The sequence below is a fragment of the Microtus pennsylvanicus genome, chromosome 4 (genome assembly GCF_037038515.1).
Source record: "Microtus pennsylvanicus isolate mMicPen1 chromosome 4, mMicPen1.hap1, whole genome shotgun sequence".
In the NCBI taxonomy this organism is placed as follows: domain Eukaryota; kingdom Metazoa; phylum Chordata; class Mammalia; order Rodentia; family Cricetidae; genus Microtus; species Microtus pennsylvanicus.
The window spans coordinates 12,455,869-12,475,292 of NC_134582.1; the positions used below are offsets into that span (position 1 = coordinate 12,455,869).

The following is a 19,424-nucleotide window of genomic DNA, read 5'->3' on the forward strand; positions in this document are numbered from 1 at the left end:
TACAATATTCTGTCTGTGTGTATGCCTGCAGGCCAGAAGAGGGCACCATTCTTACAGATGGTTGTGAGCCACCATGTGGTTGCTGGGAATTGAACTCAGGACCTTTGGAAGAGCAGGCAATGCTCTTAACCTCTGAGCCATCTCTCCAGCCCTAGAATTGTTAAAATAATAAATTTCATGATATATATACTTTACCACAGTGAAAAATAGTTGGGAAATGGAAGCCACAGAAATGGTTCATGGTTCAAGGTTTGTTTGTTTTTTTTTCTTTTTGGCAATGGCTATTAGCAAATTGTTGCTCTATTAGTGACCAGCAGACTGTTGAAACGGCCTCATTAGGAAGTCTTTGGGAAGGAAGGGCCTGGTCTGATATCCCTTCCTTCTTCCTTGGGTCTGAAGCCTCTGCTGTTCTACTTTGCCCTCTTCTGCCAACTTAGCATCTGCTACACAGGGAACCCCCTGCCTTATATCTGGGTATTTTTCAAAGTGATTTTATTCCTGTGGCCACATTTTATTTTAACTGGGCTGTTTCAGGTAGGGGAGACACGTGTTTCACTCCCCTTCATTTTCAAGGTGAGAGTGTGGAAGCGGAGGAATGCAGTCACTTGCTTATGGCTCTCCTGGTGAGCAGACTGGCACTGAGGACCCAGTGTCCTGAAGCCCAGCTGTGCCAGAGAACAGACAGCCTTACCTTCAGACTGTTGTAAGCCAGATCTGCATCGTGGTCCACATCTATGCCATTGTTCTGCTGTTCCATCTGCGCAGGAGGACAGAGAGGTAAGCACAGACCACAGGGTACACGCGCTGCAGAGATTTCTGACGGCAGCCGAACTTTCTCACTCTGCTTTTGCACGAATAGCTGGCAACCTCACCCTCCACAACTGTATCCCCACCTCCTTCAAAAAGCAGCCCAGTATTTGGGCTACCATGAATCCCCCCAAAACAACTCCCCCTCCACTGTATCACAATGCCCTCATGGGTGCTGACGGGATAAATATGCATAATACTGCATCATGGATTAAATTATACACCCCTAATACTTTTAAGTCCTAAATTCCTCTCCCTGTGAATGTGACCTCATCTGGAGACAGGGTCTTAGGGGATGGAATGCAGTGAGTTCTAATGCACTAGAAAGGAGGAGAACACGGAAAAGATGATTGTACTAATATGGAGGTGGGACTGGAGTCAGCTGCAAAGCAAGAGCATCAGACACAAAGAGAGAGGCGTGAGGTCAAGTCCTCCCCACTGCCTTCAGGGGACAGTCACATCAGAGCCTTCACTACTGACTTGTGGCCGCTGGAGGAAGAATGCTTGGTTAGTCAGCAGCTGATTTGGTGGTATTTTGTCTCAGCACCTAGCTGTAAAACCTGGAAATTAATGCTGTTCTCACATTTTGGGGTGTCTACTCATGGGTCTATCTCCCAGGTAATTCAAAGTGCCTCAGATTGAACTGATGCCACTTCCTCTGTGACCTTCTAGGAAGGCAACTGGCTCACAGTGAGTATGTAGTATATATAGCAGACTTCAGAATGCCAAAGTTGGTGGCTCTGGGCAGCAGTAACTGGTCCACCAGGACTCAGGTCAGTCAAGGGCTCCTCTGACTATGTAGCAGCCATTAGAGTTGAATTGGCTGTTGAAAAGGGGCCACAAACAGTTTTCTAAGTGGCTAACTGCTCTGAGTGAGTTAATGGGGGGCATCCCTGAAGAACACGGGCCTTTAGAACCAAAACCAAATAGAGCACTAATAAAATTACCTAAGTCCTAGGAACCTGAAGTCCTGGTAAGGTTATCGTTGCTGTGGATGGACCAGGATACCTGGGTTTAGAGGGAGTATCTTTTACAACCTCTTCCAGATGAAGGACATGTGTTTGCTGCCCTGTAAGCCGGGAAAAGCCCTGCCAAGGTACCAACTTCTGCCTTGCCTTCCTCCATCACCATGAGCAGGGATGTGAATGACCTGGGCCAGCATCCCTGCTGCTAGGCAAGTGGCCTGCACTTGTGTTCTGTGTGGCATAGAGAGGCTACATAACCCCTCTAAATTCTGAATACATGAGATTCTCAGAGAAAGAGGATAGTGCATTCACACCCTAAGGGCCATGTAAGTCATGTTTCTAAGTACACGGTCTGTCAGAATCATTGTAGTGGACAAGGAAACTGTGCCGGGTCAGGATAGATGGAGCAGTCTGACGAGCAGCCACAGAGGCTCCCCTCTCATGAGGACTTAGTCACTCTACACGGATAGAGCACTCCACAGACACCTCAGTCAGGCTGTATTGGGTACATGACCTCTATGGCTGGGGACCTGGATTATAGCTCTCTAGGTAGCTTAGGGTTCCTTCTGAAGTCAGGTGAAGATTCAGAAACTTGATCTCTGGAAGCTTAATCTCAGAGGATACTAGAGGGTCCATAATATTTCCTGCTGTACCAACTGTGGGCAACAACACACAGGACATAGTCCACTGGCCTTGCTTGGCGATTATACTCAGAGAGTCCCCTTTTCACTTGGTATCCAGACAAGTCAGTTCTGAAGCCAGGCGCCCATTTCTGAAGTGGGGAATCCACTGGTGCCACAGAGCAATGGTAGCTCTCTTCATTCCCACCGATCACGAGGGTGAACCTCCAGCACCCGTGTTGCTGCTGAGTTCGTGTCTGGAAGCGTGGGGGACTAAAGGATCTTTTAACTCTGCACATCTTCAATGGACAGTGGGTTTTTGGGGTACGGCCTAAAGAGCATCTGTCTAGTATTTGGGTTGCGTTTGTCTCCAGACAGCTTTCGCTTGCCATCGGAAGAGGCACCTGTATACCTAACACTTTCACTCCCCACTCCGAATCTATCGACCTGAGAGACTTAAATCTACCAAGCTTTACCTCCTCACTTACTGCTTATTAAGGAAAAACAAAGCAGAGAAACCAAACAACATAAATATCCCCAGGAATCTGACAGCAAGCCACACACACCTGAGTCTGCACTGCTTCTGGTTAGAAAGGGAAGAAAGACACTATGAAAGGAAAGTTCAGATAGAGGTGGCGGGGGTCAAGGAAGTGGGAGAGGGTCAAATCCCATGATTTTCAGTGTAGGCCTGAGAATAGATCTGCTGGTGACATGACCCAGAGCTGGACTTAAATCCCACGAGAAATACACAGGCTGTCATCACAGGCTTCCAGAGCTGTCACGGCTCCCAGGCTGCCACGGCTCCCAGGCTGCCACAGGCTCCCAGGCTGCCACGGGCTCCCAGGCTGCCACGGGCTCCCAGGCTGTCATGGGCTCACAGAGCTGCCACGGGCTCACAGAGCTGCCACGGGCTCCCAGGCTGCCACAGGCTCCCAGGCTGTCATGGGCTCACAGAGCTGCCACGGGCTCACAGAGCTGCCACGGGCTCACAGAGCTGCCACGGGCTCACAGAGCTGCCACGGGCTCACAGGCTGCCACGGGCTCACAGAGCTGCCACGCACCTGCACTTTCTTGCTGTCCTGCTGTTCCTTTTCTAGCTGCACCTGCAGCTTCTTCCTCTCTTGCTCCAGTTCCCGCACTCTCTTCTGCAGCTTCAGGAAGACGCTCATGTCCATCGCTGCCTTCTCTACACCAATCTCCTGCAAGGGGAGAGGGGTGCACAGAAGGTGGTTTCCACAGCACAAATGCTTCTGGGAACACACAATGTCTCGCTGCCCACCTCTGTAGCAGCCATCTGGCTCCTTCTTCCTCCCCAACACCAGTCCTCGCCTCCAACACGAAGCCTGTGCCAAACCACTAGCATTTCTCCTAGGAAAGCTGGCGCTGCAGGCTTATTCTCGTCTAGATTAGATCTCTGTCTCGGTCATTTACATTCCTCCGGTGTGAGTCGCTTAACTGACCAATCACACATCCTCAGAACAAATGGACACAGGCAAGGGCATTTTCTTTGGACGCTAAAAGGGAATTCACTTCTGGAGAATGGTATTACAGGAGAGAAACTAAATCTCAGGACACAGTGCTTCCTGATACGGGATCACTGTGGCCACAGTTACTGTAAATGTGATACCAACAACTACCTGGCTGCAACTTGAAATAACCAGCACCCTCCTTGCCATGAAGCCCGGGATCTTAATGCACCCATTTCCCAGTGTATTTCTATCCTTTCAGATTCCTGTCCGGATTTTACTATGTGGGTTATGTATGTGTACAAACATGTGTCTGAGCACATATATAGCCTGTATTTAACTATGCCGTGTACATGTGTGGCAGCAGGATCTTGTTCCACCTCGTGTAATGAGTTCTTTGTACTTGGCCAGCTCCGGATCTGCCTTAAAGAGCACAGCCTCGGGGATGGCAGTGCTCATATCGGCATGGAAGCAGGATCTACACAAACGCTGAGCTGTACTCTGACCGTGTGGCTTGCACAGTCTGTAAGTCCATTGCAACCCAGTGACCCTGTCCTCAGTGTCCATCCCCTGGACCCTCTGAGCCACCACCCACAGAGCAGGAATCTCTGGTGGGTAGTTCCACTCAGACAATTAACACGTCCCAGGCAGGACAGCTGCAGACAGTGCCCAGACTTACCTCCACCTGCTGAAGGGCATCCTCGGTGTCTCCAATCTCAGAAGTGGAAATGGAGGGGTAATTGGAGTCAGACTCTAAACTACTTTGATTTGAGGGGTTCTTCCTGTGGCCCGGAGTTTGCTGCTCAAGGAGGAAAAAGTGACCATTCATAACCAGCTCGTATTAATGAGAGCTAACTTCTCAAGGAGCAGCAGGCCCTGGACATCAGCCAATTGCCTTGCTTGTCACCAAGCTTGGGCAGCACTGCTCCTTGGAACACTGGATTACTAGCTATTCCCTTACATGCTAGGCAGATGCTCTACTAAAGAGCCATGTGCCCGGCTCTTCCCTTGCCTCTGAATGCTTTACAACCCACAACACCCAGAAAGTGAGGGGGAGCAGCCCTTCACTCCCAGCTGTGCACCCTGAATGTACACGGTGTACCCTTCTCTGGGCTCTTGAAAGGAATGCTGCAACCCTACCCCGAACAGCCTCTCCGTCCACCCCTTTCTGCTCACGGAAATGGTAGTGATTAGAAATAGGGCGCACCTTCCGTGCTAGTCACTGAAAAAGAACTTTCAGTTTATTTTTTGGCAGCCGGTTTGTCTTTAAGAGTGAAAGCCGAGCTTGGTGGAATTTTTAGATTTCTATTTCAGTTCCTTTTCAGATTGCTTTCCTGTTTCCATGCAACTAAGTTACTGATGTTGAATATGTATGTTGGGAGGGAGCATTCATATGTATGGGTAAATAAGAATGTCACATCTTGAAATGTCACAAAAATGTCTTGTATTTTTTTCAGACATTAGGAGACCCAATCAGGCTCCAACGGTCTCACTCCATCTGTGCCAAAGCAACTGAGGTCACAGCCTACCACACCACTGTCTCGACATTAGATTTCTCTAGAACAAGAAACAGGATGACAACATACACAAACAGGAAAATAATTCTCAGCCTCCTAAGATCTCAGTAGAACCTCCGTGTTGAGAAAGGACATCCCCAGGGAGGGACCACTGACTGGTAGCTGCCTAACAACAAGAGTTCCCATAAGAACGAAAGAATAAGTGGTCCTTGCACACATGCATGTTTGCTGAGCAGGGCAGTGCCAGACAGCAAGAGCTATACAGCCAGCTCTAGAAGGGCAGAAAAGGAAGCCATTTCCAGCAGGCAGCAGAACTGCCTGCCTCCCTTGCCTTTAGGACGGTCACCTCATCTCGCAGGTTCTCATATCTCTGCTCCAGCCGGGAGTATTCCTTCACGAGGTTCTGGTACCTGGACCTCTCCTCCTCCAGTTCCTTCTTCATCAGGAGGCTCTCCTCCACAGAGCTCTGGGAAAATTCAGCTGGAAAGCAGGCATGGGAAGCTGGCTTTCAGCAACTGAGGGGGATTCTCCAATGCGCATGCCTTGCTAGGAGCATTCTGACTAATCTCTTGTTAAGAGGCTGCCCACACAGGCTCATCCCAGAGGCTATGGATGAGTCTCTCATTCTCCTCACCTACTGTGGAGTTGAGGAGGGGCTCATTATTCTAAACCAAGGGTTCTGACAGGAAGAAGGGTGACCCTGCTCTCAGAGAGGTGGAGAGAGAAACTCTCAAAGCACACGAGCACCCCACCCAATCCACGAGCCTGCCTCTCTTGTGACAACTTGTAAGGACTACTGGGAGCATTTACAGCAGAACCAGGCTTCATTCTGAGCTCTCATCACAATCCTGATCCTTCAGGTCCATGACCAGAGGTGATATAGGGGAAAGTGGGCTAGGAACCTAAGAAATCCAGATGGGTTTTATTCTCTTGCCAGGCTTGTATCCATAATAGTGGAAAGCAACTTTTGTTTTGTTTTTAAAGGGCAATTTGAAAGCATCTTATATTGTCCCAAGATCTTAGGCTGGTGAGGGGTTCTGAGGTTATGATGCTCAGCTGCCCTCTGAGATGAGGAAGAACCCTAACGATAGGAGGAGATCCGGTTACACTGAGCAGACAAGAACTGGATTTATGTACTTTATTGTCCCCTCCTCAGATAAGCGAGCCACAGGAATGGGTGGCATCCTGGAAGTTGGTGAGCACTTGAGAGAGGCTCCTCCAGGGTCTAATCAAAGGTCCTGTCCTTCAGCAAACATATTAATCATATAGTAGGGGACACAGGCGATAAGGATGAACAAGACAAATATAAAAGCTGTGCACACTCAACTGAGCACACTCAACTGTGCACACTCAACTGTGCTGAGCACCAGCTTAAGCACTTCACCTGCGTATCCTGCTGACCCCTCCCACAAGCCCTTCCAGGTCTGTCTTTCCTGCCCATTTTCAGGTGGGATCCTTGCACAAGGTTCCAGAGCTTTGCAAAGCAGTGTCAGGCTTCAAAGGAATGTCACAGCAGGATGCTAAGACCCACAGTCCTTTTCTCCAGATCTCTCTTAGTAAGTCCTTCCTCCTCCAGGAGGCCAGGAAAATTGGGACGAGAGATGCAAAGCTGGTTTGGAGCTTACCTTTGGATTGGCGCAGGATTTGGTTATTAAGGTGTTCTTTCTCATCCTTCAAGAGAGCATTTTCATGTTCCAGATCTGCAACTCGCTGAAAGAGATCAACAGGTGAAACAAAACCAGAAAAAACAAACCAAACCAAACAAAAAAAACCCTTCCTTTGTGTGACAGAAGAAGATGAGGCTCCTCCAGAGGAGATGGAATTCTGATGCCCTACCTCCCTACCTAGGAAAACGGCTTCAACCAAAGCTGCTTTCATTCTGAAGGGAAGAAATACGTACATAGAGAAGAAATGCAAGCTCAGCAAGATGGAGCTGGTCAAAGTACATGTGATCACCCAGGACTCACAGTCCCCCCCCCCCAGTGTCTCTGTTCACCTCACATTCCCTATTGAGGAATGCATAAAAAAGACAGCCCTTTGTGCTTGTCTCTCTTGCTGAATCATAAGCTATCATAGCTGAGTCTTGGGAAAGCCAAAAGCTCACGACGGTCACATCATCTCTGGGCTTTGACCCACCTGCCCTTGCTTGCCTCACTGGACCAGTGCTCCAGATTCTGAGAGAGGGAGACACATTTGGTACCAACATCCAGATCTAAGCCCAGCATGTGACTCCTGACAACACTACTAAAGGAAATATGGGGTGATGGAAATTGGTGGGTCATTGGTAAATGCCGTGCTTAAGAAAATGGGTTCAACCAAAGGTGACTATGACCACAATAAATAAATAAATAAATAAATAAGGAAAAGAAGCAACATTAAAAAAATGTAAGGGTCTCTACCACCAAGCCTAATTATCTAAGCTCAATTCCAGATGGTAGGAGAGGACTGACTCTTAAAAGTTATCCTCTATGCTCTGACCTACACACACACACACACACACACACACACACACACACACACACACACACACAGTGTGACAACAGTGGTGTTAAATATTTATGCAGTGGAATCCTAACACAAAAGCTGAAATCAACATCCTTTGGAAATAATGGTTAAAACTCGCGTCTCCGGGATAGTTTGGGGGATGTGCTCTAGTTCACTCCCAAGCCCACAGAGCCTTCAATGCTGAAGACAGTTGTCCATCCCTGGAAGTTTCACAAGCTACAACTGTTCCTGAGCTCACAGAGTGCTCCCAGCTCCTTCCCTGTCCTCTCTGCCAAATCCTTCCTAGGTCTCCCCCTGGCTGCTCAGCCACTGCAGAAGTCCTCAGGGCTCATTCTCAGCACACTCTGTTGTCCTCTTAGAGAGGCTCCTCTGCCGGTCACGCATGACCCATACCCCTACAGGTCACTCTCCATCCCCTTTGCTCCGCTCTCTCTTACAGCATGTGATGGATTATCATGGGCTCCTGTCTCTATCTTCTGTTTCCTAAGAATGATTTTGATTATTCTTTTCGTCCCACTGTGTAGAATAGTCTCTAACACACACGACACTCAAACATCTGCGGAGTGAAGGACAATGACTTCTATCATCCTGTGGCAAGACCTGTCATCCACAGAGATGAGTTACAGCCCTTTCTAATAACTGTCAGCCTTTTCATGAAGCCACAAATCCTGAGCCAATGAAAATGCAACTCCTAGGACAGCAGGCCCAAGAATCCCTGTGCTGAATATTGTGAAGACTCAACACATGAGAGCCCTGTACTCTCTCCGGTCAGATGCCTCTATTTCCATTCAGCAAGACCTCAGACCTAAGGCCACATACTGAAATCATCCAAGGAAACCAACCAGTAGGGGTGGATTGTCATGCCACCTCCTGCAGAGTCTGCGTGATCTCTCACATGAGATGTGGCACAAGCTTCAAGGAAGAGTGCCCGCAGAGAAGGTGTGTGTGCTGTGCTTCCTGCATCGGAGCCCTTGCACTTTTGGCATTACCTGCTTATGTTCTAAGGAATGCAGTCTGGTTTCTTCTGGAAGGGAAGATAGTGTGTTTTAGTTTCCAGAGTCTACTGATAAGATATTGCCATAACAGGACTATATGATGCTAATGGAGGAAGATGGGTTAATATTCAAGGGGAAAAGGTTCCCAAGTTTAATCTGGTGCTTAGTAAATAAAGAAAAAAAGGCAAACTTAAGTAAGCAATTAAGACAGATTCAGCAAAAATGAGATAAGGATAGAAGAGAGAGATAAATGCCTGTAATGTCTTGGGATTGGTTTTGGGGAAGGTTTGAAAAGGAGTTAGAAATATGGAGGAGAAGGAAAGAAGAAGTTCTTTTGCATAGATGGCAGAAATATAAAAGACTGTAGTCTGTGTGACTATTAACCACAACCACTTGCCCTTAGCTCAAAATGCCATGAACTCATAGCCTAGATAAAGATTTATATCAAAACTAACGCCAAGCCATGTGTAGCATGACCAACTGCAGACTCATACCAGGGAACATCTGTCTGATGAAATTCTATTCTCATGTATCTGATATAATGATTCTAAGAATAATCTGTATCACATGAAAAAACAATACATGCTGCTAAGCAATCTCTTCTGTATAAAGGATGAGCCCCATGCCTAGTAAAGACGCGTTCAGATGTGATTCCTTTGAGTCTTGTGTCTGTTATTTGCCAATTCCTTACACACCTATTCCTGAGACCCTGTCCCATCCATCCCAGTGCCCCGGCTGAGCTGGTCCATCGCAGTGGATCGTGGCTGGTAAGGTGAAAGAACACACAGCCTATGCACCAGCCTAAGGGCACAGAACCCAGGACCTACCAGACACCTGGAAAGTGCCAAGGATGCCTTAGGGTCAAGCAGTTGGCTATAGGTCACTTTTTCCCTCCCACTGAATCTTGTACTAAGGTAGGCTCTGTGCAACCTTCAAGAGTATGTTCTAAATCAGGAGGACATGATGGTTTGAAAGAAAATGGCCCCCAAAGAGAGTGACACTATTTGGAGTAGATGTGACCTGGTTGGAGGAAGTGTATCACTGTGGAGGTGGAATTTGAGGTCTCCTATGCTTGTTACACCCAGAGTCACAGTTCACTTCCGCTGCCTGTGGATCAAGATGTAGAACTCTCAGCTCCTTCTCCAACACCATGTCTGCAGCATGCCACCATGCTTCCTACCATGATGATAATGGAACAAACCTCTGAAACTGTTCAGCAGTCAAATTAAATATTTTCTTTTATAAAATCTGCTATGGTCATGGTGTCTCTTCACAGCAATTGAATCCCTAACTAAGACAGAGCCATTGCCTCCATGACAATGGCAGCCCAAGGAGCCACCTCCCTTCTAAGTAACAAAGCCACCCACACAAAACACAAAACAGCCTAGCTGCATGATGGCAGCCAGGGAGGGATGCTGAGGGTTACAGAAGGAACAAAGGGGACAAGGTTAAGAGCCTTAGGGGGACTGCTCTATGGAGAGTTCCAAGTAATGTCTCCCTTACAAAATGATAGGCTGGGGTATGAAAGGAGCAGCTCCATGCTCTGTGGACACAGAGATGAATTCCGGACTCCTAAGAGCTAAGGCAGTGGAGTAATGTGGCCTACTTGGGAGGTGGCAGCCCCAAGTGTTTCAGGAGGCCAGTTCCAATATAGCAGTTGCAATTTCTGCTGACAGAAACATCAAACCTATTAATTAAACATCTACCACCGCTGGCTCCGTCTCTGTGCTTTGCTGGTCTCATCAATCTCACTCAAGGCAGAGAAAGCCCCTGGACACGACCCGAAGAAAACCAACTGTCTTATTATTCAGCATTTGTTCAGGCTGGATGCTGCCCTTTCTAAATATTAAACCCCAGATAGGCAGATCCTAGAATAGAAACAGGAGCCGGCTGTCCCTTTACCATTCTCCAAGCAATGGAATAAAGTGTTCAACAGACCATTAGAGAAAGGAAAATGTCTGTTTCCCTCGTCCCATTTTTCTATTTCCTAGAAAGAGTGGATCTTCCCACTTAATGGATCATTTTATTCCAGCATCTTCTGAGGGTTGTTAACATAGGCTTGTATTTGTTTGGATTTAGAGAAGAGGATTTTAGCTAGGTATATTGGTGCATATTTTTTATGCCAGCACTCAAGAGGCAAAGGCAAGTAGATCTCTGTGAGTTCGAGGCTATGTTGGTCTACATAGCAAATTCTAGGCTAGCCAGGGCTACACGGTGAAATACCATCTCAAAAGATGGGGGGCAGCTGTCTTTGCTCCAGCTATTCCCTGTAGTGCCCTGGACTTTTTCTTGCCAGTTCCAAGCTCCAGTTGTCTTCAATCTCCAGGCCTTCAGGCTCCTAGGCAACAGCCATTTCTAAAGGAGGGCAGGACGGGCTTGGCGTCTCTGCTTGGTTTTGCCAAGGAAGTTTTTGTGCAATAAACCCTATCTACCTTTGGATGGAAACCCAGCTGTTTTAGGTGCTCCAAGGCAGCAATTCAAATTTTTTGTGGGAACCAGAGAAGAGAAATGAGAGTCTATAATTCTCAGCTATAAGGAAGAAGCAGGGTAGTGGAAGAGCCAAGGACTACAGAGCAGGATTGAAGTCTTCTACTCAGTTTAGAGAAACATACAGAATGGAATCTGCTGGCTAATACCAGTTCAGAAGCAGCTTTAGAGACGACCAGTGTAGGGCCCAGCCATGATAAGCTTAATAAGAACAGACCACCCAGAGGAAGTTAGGAGTTCTTAACTTCCAGCCATTATCACCTGCCGGTGTTGGACTCAGCCATGATCAGCTTAATGGAGGCCTGAGTCTCAGTAGTTTACCCTGAGGCAATACCTGGTTGCAAAAGGACCACAAACTGAGATTACTCAGGCATCACCTAGGAACAGACCATCCAAAGGAAATCCCTAACGTTCCAACTACTGTAGATAGGATCACTTGCCAGCACACATTTACCAGGATATCTCTAGACAAATGTCAACCAACCAGGGGTCCTGAACCTTAGAAATCCCTCACCCCCCTCCTTTACTACTATAAAAACCCAACTCTAACTGAGCTCGGGGCTCTCCTATTATCCCAATACGTTGGACACACGGAGAGACCGAGTTTGCAAACTTGTATAAAATAAAGGCTCATTGCTTTTATATATGGGACTTGTTGGTTTTTGGGAGACTTCACAAATCTGGGCATAACAATCAAGGCCATGAGTTGATGTGTATTTATGTATATACATACACACCTACACATGTGCACTATGACCAGTAGGGGTTCTTGCGCACTTGACAATAGTGCGTAGGCGTTAGGGTCCGTATTTCTGTGTCTGCTCCAGGTGTGCCAGCATTGTCTATCCCAATTTCAGAGCTTTTCTTTCAGTACTAACCAGCACCGACTCTCTCCTTTCTCAGGTTCTCAATTCACGTGTCCAATTAACGTATGATGGACAGATACTAAACATGTGGATGATGCACTATTTTCCCTCTAACTGGGTCATGGTAAAGATGGGGAGAGAACACAGACAGCCCTGCGGTGTGGGTCTTTCCTAGTCCACATGAGCTCCTTTGTAGCTGAACATGTGGAACAGTGGAAGCAACCCTAGGAAGTCCCGTTTCATGGACGTGGAGAAAGCCTATGGACCAGAGCAGGAAAGTCAGATTACAGCCAGCAGAGCAGACTCCCTGAAATACATGATTTCCTGGAAGGAGTGACAGCTACAGGCTGCCAGAACACCCGTCATCTCTCGCACTAAGGACCAGATCTGTAGGGTTGACCTGGGAGCTGCCTCCAGGCCTTAAGAAAGATGAGCGAAGACAGACAACCATTTACTCTCCCAATGGATGCCACAGTGTTTAGTGCAGCTCAGTCAACACTTGGCTCGGGGAGTAGACATCTGCTGTATGACCCAGAAGCACAGCCATTTACGAAGTGAAGAAGGGTGGCTTGCTTGGGGTGGGGGATACAGCCCTGGAAATCAGCACAATTTCCCAGCATGAAGCCCACGCACCAATCCTTCAGCCACCATGCATACCTTTCTCAGCTCGTTATTCTCCCTGCTGTGGGCATCTTCTAGGACCTTCCGCTCCGACTGAGCCCTCTGTAGTTCAGTGCGCAGGCTCTGCACCTCCTCCTGCAGCTGCAGGCTGGTATCGGCCTCCTGGTTCTGCTGGTAATGTGCCAGCTCCCTCTTCAGCTTCTCCACCTCCATGGCATGTGTGGAGGTGGCCACCGACAACTGCTCCGACAGAGTCTTGAACTCTTTGTTCTGTAGAGAGCATCGGCAGGTGCGGGGGAGGGGGATAAAGATAAGGAGATGGCTATTGAGTCACAAAACATTGTGAAGGCCACCAGAAAAGGGTTTCTAGGGCAGAATGAATTCGCAGAACCATTGCATGCCAAAACATTCTTCTGCCATCTCCCTAACATTTTAAATTTCCATTGTGAACCCAGAAGCAGATGGAGCCACAAACAGCAGCCCTGACATTGAAATAGTGCAGGGAAAACACGTGAGTACTCACAGAGTAGGTTGGCTGGGTGTAGGAATAGTGGGGCCAGCTTCCTGGATCTGCAGTCTTGGCCCCTTAAAGTTCCCAGCCTTTCACATCAAGCCCTCCTGGCCTTGGACTTGCTGGCACAAAGAGTTGTAACCTAATCCCCTCCTCTGAGACAAAGGACCCCTTCAGCATCCCACTCTTTCAAAGAGGCCCTCCAAGGGGCCCCAGGATTTCTCTTGCCACCTGTCAGCATGGCTCATACCACACAACTCTCACTAGAGAGACTGACATCTGACAACACCCACCCATAGGGCGTGTACCCAATCAGCAGTCAACTTGTGCGTGCATCAGGTCCCGAGAACCTGCTTCCAGGATCAAGCTCAGTGTAAATGACAGGCTGGGAGAATTGAGAGGGGGTGAGGCAGAGTGGTCAGTAGGGAGAGGAGGAGCAGAGGAAGGAGAGCCCGGAGCCAGCAGGCAAGCAGTGCACATTGATCGCTCTTCATTGCTGTGCTCCACAGGAACTCCAAGCAGCACATAGCCATCGGCTAAGACGCCATTTACCCAGGACATCAGGAATTGAGTAATTCACAGAGGAATTAAACCTCACAGGAACTCTCAAAGAAAAGCTGCTGTCATCTACACAGCAGCACACGGATCAAGTGCAGGGTTTGCGTGTGCAAGCTGTGTAGTCCTCGTGTGCAAGATTTTCCACACTCTCCGTGTGCTCTAGGTACAGCCTTCTCCTCCCTACACCTGTCTTGCTGCCAGCCTCACCTGGAGAATCTAGAGAAACCCAATTACACAGCATTTATTTAGAAAGCTCAATACCTGTGTGAATTGCTCACCAGGGTCTGAGTCTAGACTGGAGGCTGAGGGTCTCTGCACCGGCGGAGGGCATGCTTGGCTAGCTACTCTTTGTCTTCAACTTTGCTCTGAGATGTGAGTTAGCTCAGATGAGTTGCCAACTCCCGCTGGCCTGCCTGGGCCAGACCAACAAGGGTAGAGAGGTGGCTGAGGTCCTTAAATAGAGCTGACTGGAATATGAAGAGATTAGCACATGGTGGTGGAGGCAGGGGATGCAGGCACTTCTCACCCTGCTATGGTCAAATATGTCACTTCGGAATGTTGATGGTTGTGGAAGGCCCAGCTTCCCTGATCCTGATGCTACCAGAGACCAGGCTCAAACGCCGGGGAAGAAAACAAAGCTATTCCTGAGCTCATCTTGTCCTTGGCCCTCTGGGTATCTGTGGTCCACTTCTCCTCATATAAACCACAGGTAGGAGAGATTTCCATCTTAGAAGGGAGGGAACAAAGATAAAATCTTATCTGGTGTGTGCCACATTGTCACTGTTCGGTAGCTGTTGGTGAGCCTCAGGGCCTGTGTTCTGTATGGAGTCCCTTTGGCTGCAGCTCAGAGGCTTCTGCGCCTGCCAGTTCCCACTCCCACTCGTCACCATCACCCTGGTCACTCCAACAGCCCCCGCACCTGGCATCCTGTAACTGTAGGTTTTGGGTCTTAGGCATAAGAACCACACAATCAGACTCACTATGGTTCCCAGTCAGATGTGGGCTGGTGTGGGAAGAGGGAAAATCACGCAAGAATCTTCGTGGTGAAGTCACCGCATACTGTAGATGCTATCACTGCACCTTATTTATGCTCACCAAACACCACCCTCAGTGAGGGAGGCAGATAGCCCCCACACAGTTCACAGCTGGGAAACTGGGGCACAGAAAGGCTGCAACTTACGGCAGACTGTTTTTCTAACATACGTGGATACCCATGAGAATCATAATGTAACATTTACTGAGTGGCTATGAACTATCTTGAATCAAAATGATTTAAAGGCCACTGACTGAACTATTGATTTGGGCTACATTTTTTTTTCAGATAAAAATATTTAAACACAACCTCATGGTCACAAGGGCCTAAGAATCTTGAGTTCTATTACAAGAAACTGTAAAATCTGGCCGTGTCACTCTGCCATACTGGCAGAGCTCATGGGCTATCATTTTGGTTGAGCCATGTCATACCAAATCTAATACTAGAGACAGTGTATGACAATTGCCGGGATGATCCCTGTTTCTCCTGCTGAAGGACACTGTGAAGGAGGTGGCATGTGACTTCTGAGATCAAAAACCCAGAAGAGCAGTGTGTTAGCACCAGGGACAGCTCCATGCTTCTCCCTGAGGGACTCTCATGTGACCCAGTCCTGTTGAGTCCTCACATGCTCAGTGTCAAGTGGAGTTTTTGTTTTTGTTTTTTTTTTTTTGAAGTTGGGGTCCTCAGCCTTAAGGCGTGTACTTGGGGTATTCATCTCCCCTGGTTTTGCCTTTCGGTTTCCTTCCCATGGCAGTGGGAGTACTCCCAGCAGATTCCTGTCTCCCGTGACTAGGACACCACCTCCTGTGTCATGCTATTCTGACAAGTGACTTGGAATGTATTGTCTCTGGTATCCCTGGCTATGTAGATCTTTTCCTTCTGGCCTAAAGACCGTAAAGAGGGAAGCTGTCTAGATTAGCTCCTGGAGTCAGAGTGAAAAAGACACCCAGCTCATTTCCCAATAGCTGGTCTGCCCACCAAGAGCTCTCCAGTACTCGTGGTACTCATGACTTGATACTTTCACGAGCATGACCCCAAACCTACGGTAGGGTTTCTGTTCGTACTGAAGGGCATTCCCTACTTGTCCTAAGGACCTCCCAATGGGAATGATCTAGGAGCCCAGACAGATGACAAAACCTGCCTGAAAGCAGCCTGCCATGTTTCAATCCCAGCCAGGTTGCCCACTGGCGGTGTGACTTTTGGTACGTTACTTACCCTTAGTGTATTCAGGATTAACATGTGGGTGACAGTAAATACTTAGCCCATAGGTGTGGTGAAGATCAATGAGTTACTGTGTGGGAATAGTGCCTGGCATGAGAGTCACATGGGGAACAGTGTGAGAAAGATCTCATGTGTCCCCTGATCACCCGCCGCATACAGGAAGCCTTGCCCAGGGTGACAACATCTGTCGTTGCTCACAGATGTTTGCCAAGCAGGAAGTTTAACGCAAAAAACTTCCTTTAAAAATAGGCCTTCCAAATCTACTTCACTCTGATGTTCAAGTATGCGGGGGTGTAAAATACTATGCTATTTTTATCCTCTGGAGTTGACTTCACACAACTGGTGCTGAGCACTATCTGCCACCAGGGTCAGGGTGGCCTGTGGCACACAGGTTCCTCCTAGTGGGGACAGTGGCTTCAGTCCCCTTGTCCTCCTGGCCACATTGTGCCTAGGAGACTGTGAAATGGCCACTAGCCCTGGCAGACCTGGCAGACACAGAGGACACTGTGGTGCTTGTTGTTTTAGCATAACTCTTCCCTAGTCACTGACTCCCTGGCTTGCTGTGTCAACACAGGCTGACCGGGGTAGGGACTGAGCATCCCCAGCTTGTACTGGGAGGGCTGTCTTTCCATACCATCAAGCTAGCACTCTGGATAACTCCCAGTGTGTGTGTGTGTGTGTGTATGAGCATGCACGTGTGCACAAACACACACACACACACACACACACACACACACACACACACACACACACACACACACACACGGCACCAGCTCTTCCCAGAAGCCTGGTTTCTACACAAAGTAGGAAAGCAAAGTGTTCCCTGTCAGTTCTCTCTACACTGGGGCTCATGTGTCGGATGACTAGCTCAGCCCCAAAATGATTCATTTTACTGGGAATGTGGCTCAGCTGGCAGAGTGCTTGCCTTGCAGCATGTATTCCTGGGTTGAGCCCCTGTGTAGCATAAAACTGAGCCCGGTGATTCCAGCCCTGTGATTCCAGCACTTGGGAGGTAGAGACAGAAAGATCAGAGGTTCGAAGTCATTCGTGGCTATACAAGGAGTTGCAGGCTAGCCTGGACTACATGAAAGTCTATCTTAAAAAACAAAATAGACTCACCTATTTTCCTGCCCCGAGGCTACGAGAAGATACAACTGCCTACTACAGAACAGGTACAGTAAGGTCAGGGGACCTCCACTGCTATGCCTGGTGGCCCCACTGCGAAGCTTTTCTTTTCCCCACATCCACGCCCTGTGCACCTCACATCCGTTCTCTCCTTGCTTGTTTGGAAGCCTGGTCCTGCGGTCACTTTGACACAGCCAGAGCCCTGTTCCGGTGAATCTCTTTTCCTCTCAGGAAGCCTAACTCGGTAACAAAGACCAGGACTGGCTCATCGGTGATGGCTGGAAGCAAGAAACCAACACCTTCCTCACGCTAGCTAGGGGGTGAGACCTGGGTGCAGTTCAGATTTTAACACTTTGGTCCTCTGTGGCTTTGCTAAGATAGTAAGATAGTTGATAGTTCCAATCCGCCATTTTTCAGAATGACTCACAAAATCATGAGAGAATCATCTACTGTATGGATCATATGTGAATGAACATAAAACACCTACGATAGGCTTTAGAGTGATCAAAAAAATCACAGTGATATAAACGGAGCTTCAGACTCATCTGGACTATAGGAGAGTCTATCTTTAAGAAAACGAATCAAGAGCAAAATGACTCTCGTATTGTCCTGCCCCGAGGCTATGGGAAGCCTCAAAATCTTCACTGCATGAATGTTTATCCCTGTAACAACTATGTCCAGCCTGTGCCATGTGTCCTCCTATCTGGAACCTAACAGAATATCCGATAGAATCAGACACTGAACGAAGGTCTTCTGGGGTGCAGGGGAACACACACTTGGGTCACTTGAGTGGTGTGAACCTATTTTCAACTTGTACTCTACCCTGAGTCAGTATGACCCTGAAGAAGGAGCCAGCATCCTATGTTTGCCTCAGATCCTTGTCTGGAACCCCACCCACAGAGGGATTTATTATTAACTCTTTGCTTATCTAATTGGTTTATGTGTGAAGGTAGCCAGGGCAGACAGAGTTAAAACCTTAAACAATGCAACCCCAGCGTCACACCAGACATTTACCTCATGGAGACCGTCATACACAAATAGGGAAGCACAACGTGGGTTCACAGGGAACCTTAGTAAGTACCAACCAGTCACTGCTTTACAGTATCACATGGCCTCTGCGGTTGCGGGGCCACAGGACTCTGGATTAATCTATCAGTTTCTTACGAATACGACAAAGTGTGTGGCTCAGAACAGCATAAGCTATTTTATTACAGTTCTGGAGTGCAGAAGTCTAAACGTGGCCAGCAGGACTGTGGTTCTTAGGACACTCCAGGGGAGAACCTCCCACTGTTATAGATAGCTCCTAAAGATGGCCTGATCTCTGTAGCTCATGGACCTGCTTTCTGCCATTTGATTCTGTCGGGAGCTTTTCCCATGTGAGGACCCTATGGTCCCATGGAGTTACAAGGGTAGCCCAGGGTCATCTTCCCATCTAGACATCTTATAACATCTTAGGCACTCTTGAAAAGCTTCTTTTGGATGTGAGGGAACACATGTACAGACCCTGGGGACTAGGGCTTGGCATCTTTGTTGGAGAAGAACACTGTTCTGTTTGCTACAGTCAATAACTATTTTTTGCTAACTGGGCAATACTCCCTGAGGTCTCTGCTACCTAAAGCTCCCTGAGAAAGCTTAGGGTCCCTCTCAAGCACATCCCAGTATCCCACAAGCCTCCACACCTGGGCAGGAGTCTCACCTGGTCATCAATCTTTCGCTGTAGCTGGACGACTTTGTTCTCCATGCCCACATTGAGACGTTTCAGATGTTCTGCAGAGCGAGCCTCGATCTTGAGGGCCTTCAGCTCCTGCTTGGCCTTGAGCCTCCGGAAGGCACACTGGATGACGATGGCTGCATCCCGCTGCCTCTGGAAATGTCTCCGTGCCATCCAGCCCCGGGCATACTTCTGGATGATGGTGGCTTTATGCTCCTTGAGAACCTGGTGAGGACAGGCACACGCAGGCTATGGGTTTGCTCTGCAGGATGGGAAGAGGTGCATTTTCTGCAACCACCCTGAGGTGAAAGCTGGGCTGGCCTTGGGTTGAGGAGACAGAACACTTGTGGCCCATAACACCTGAAGATTTGATGGAAAATTTTAACTAAGTTCTCTATGTGTCCACAGGGAAGCAG

General features: G+C 48.3%; 1 protein-coding gene across 4 annotated transcripts in view; it reads right to left on the reverse strand.

The window, feature by feature from the left end:
• Positions 1 to 19,424, reverse strand: part of Myo5b (myosin VB) — a 272,874-nt gene that overhangs the window by 33,210 nt on the left and 220,240 nt on the right. For 2 of the 4 annotated variants that reach the window (XM_075968281.1, XM_075968283.1), the window contains exons 21-27: positions 18,994 to 19,233; positions 12,886 to 13,119; positions 7,001 to 7,085; positions 5,722 to 5,855; positions 4,538 to 4,657; positions 3,454 to 3,591; positions 692 to 757 (exon numbers count right to left, since the gene is read on the reverse strand). In XM_075968281.1, coding sequence (XP_075824396.1) covers positions 692 to 757; positions 3,454 to 3,591; positions 4,538 to 4,657; positions 5,722 to 5,855; positions 7,001 to 7,085; positions 12,886 to 13,119; positions 18,994 to 19,233 — 1,017 coding nt within the window. Of the gene's footprint in view, positions 1 to 691; positions 758 to 3,453; positions 3,592 to 4,537; positions 4,658 to 5,706; positions 5,856 to 7,000; positions 7,086 to 12,885; positions 13,120 to 18,993; positions 19,234 to 19,424 lie in introns of all 4 variants that reach the window. The other 2 variants (XM_075968282.1, XM_075968280.1) reach the window with 1 other exon arrangement.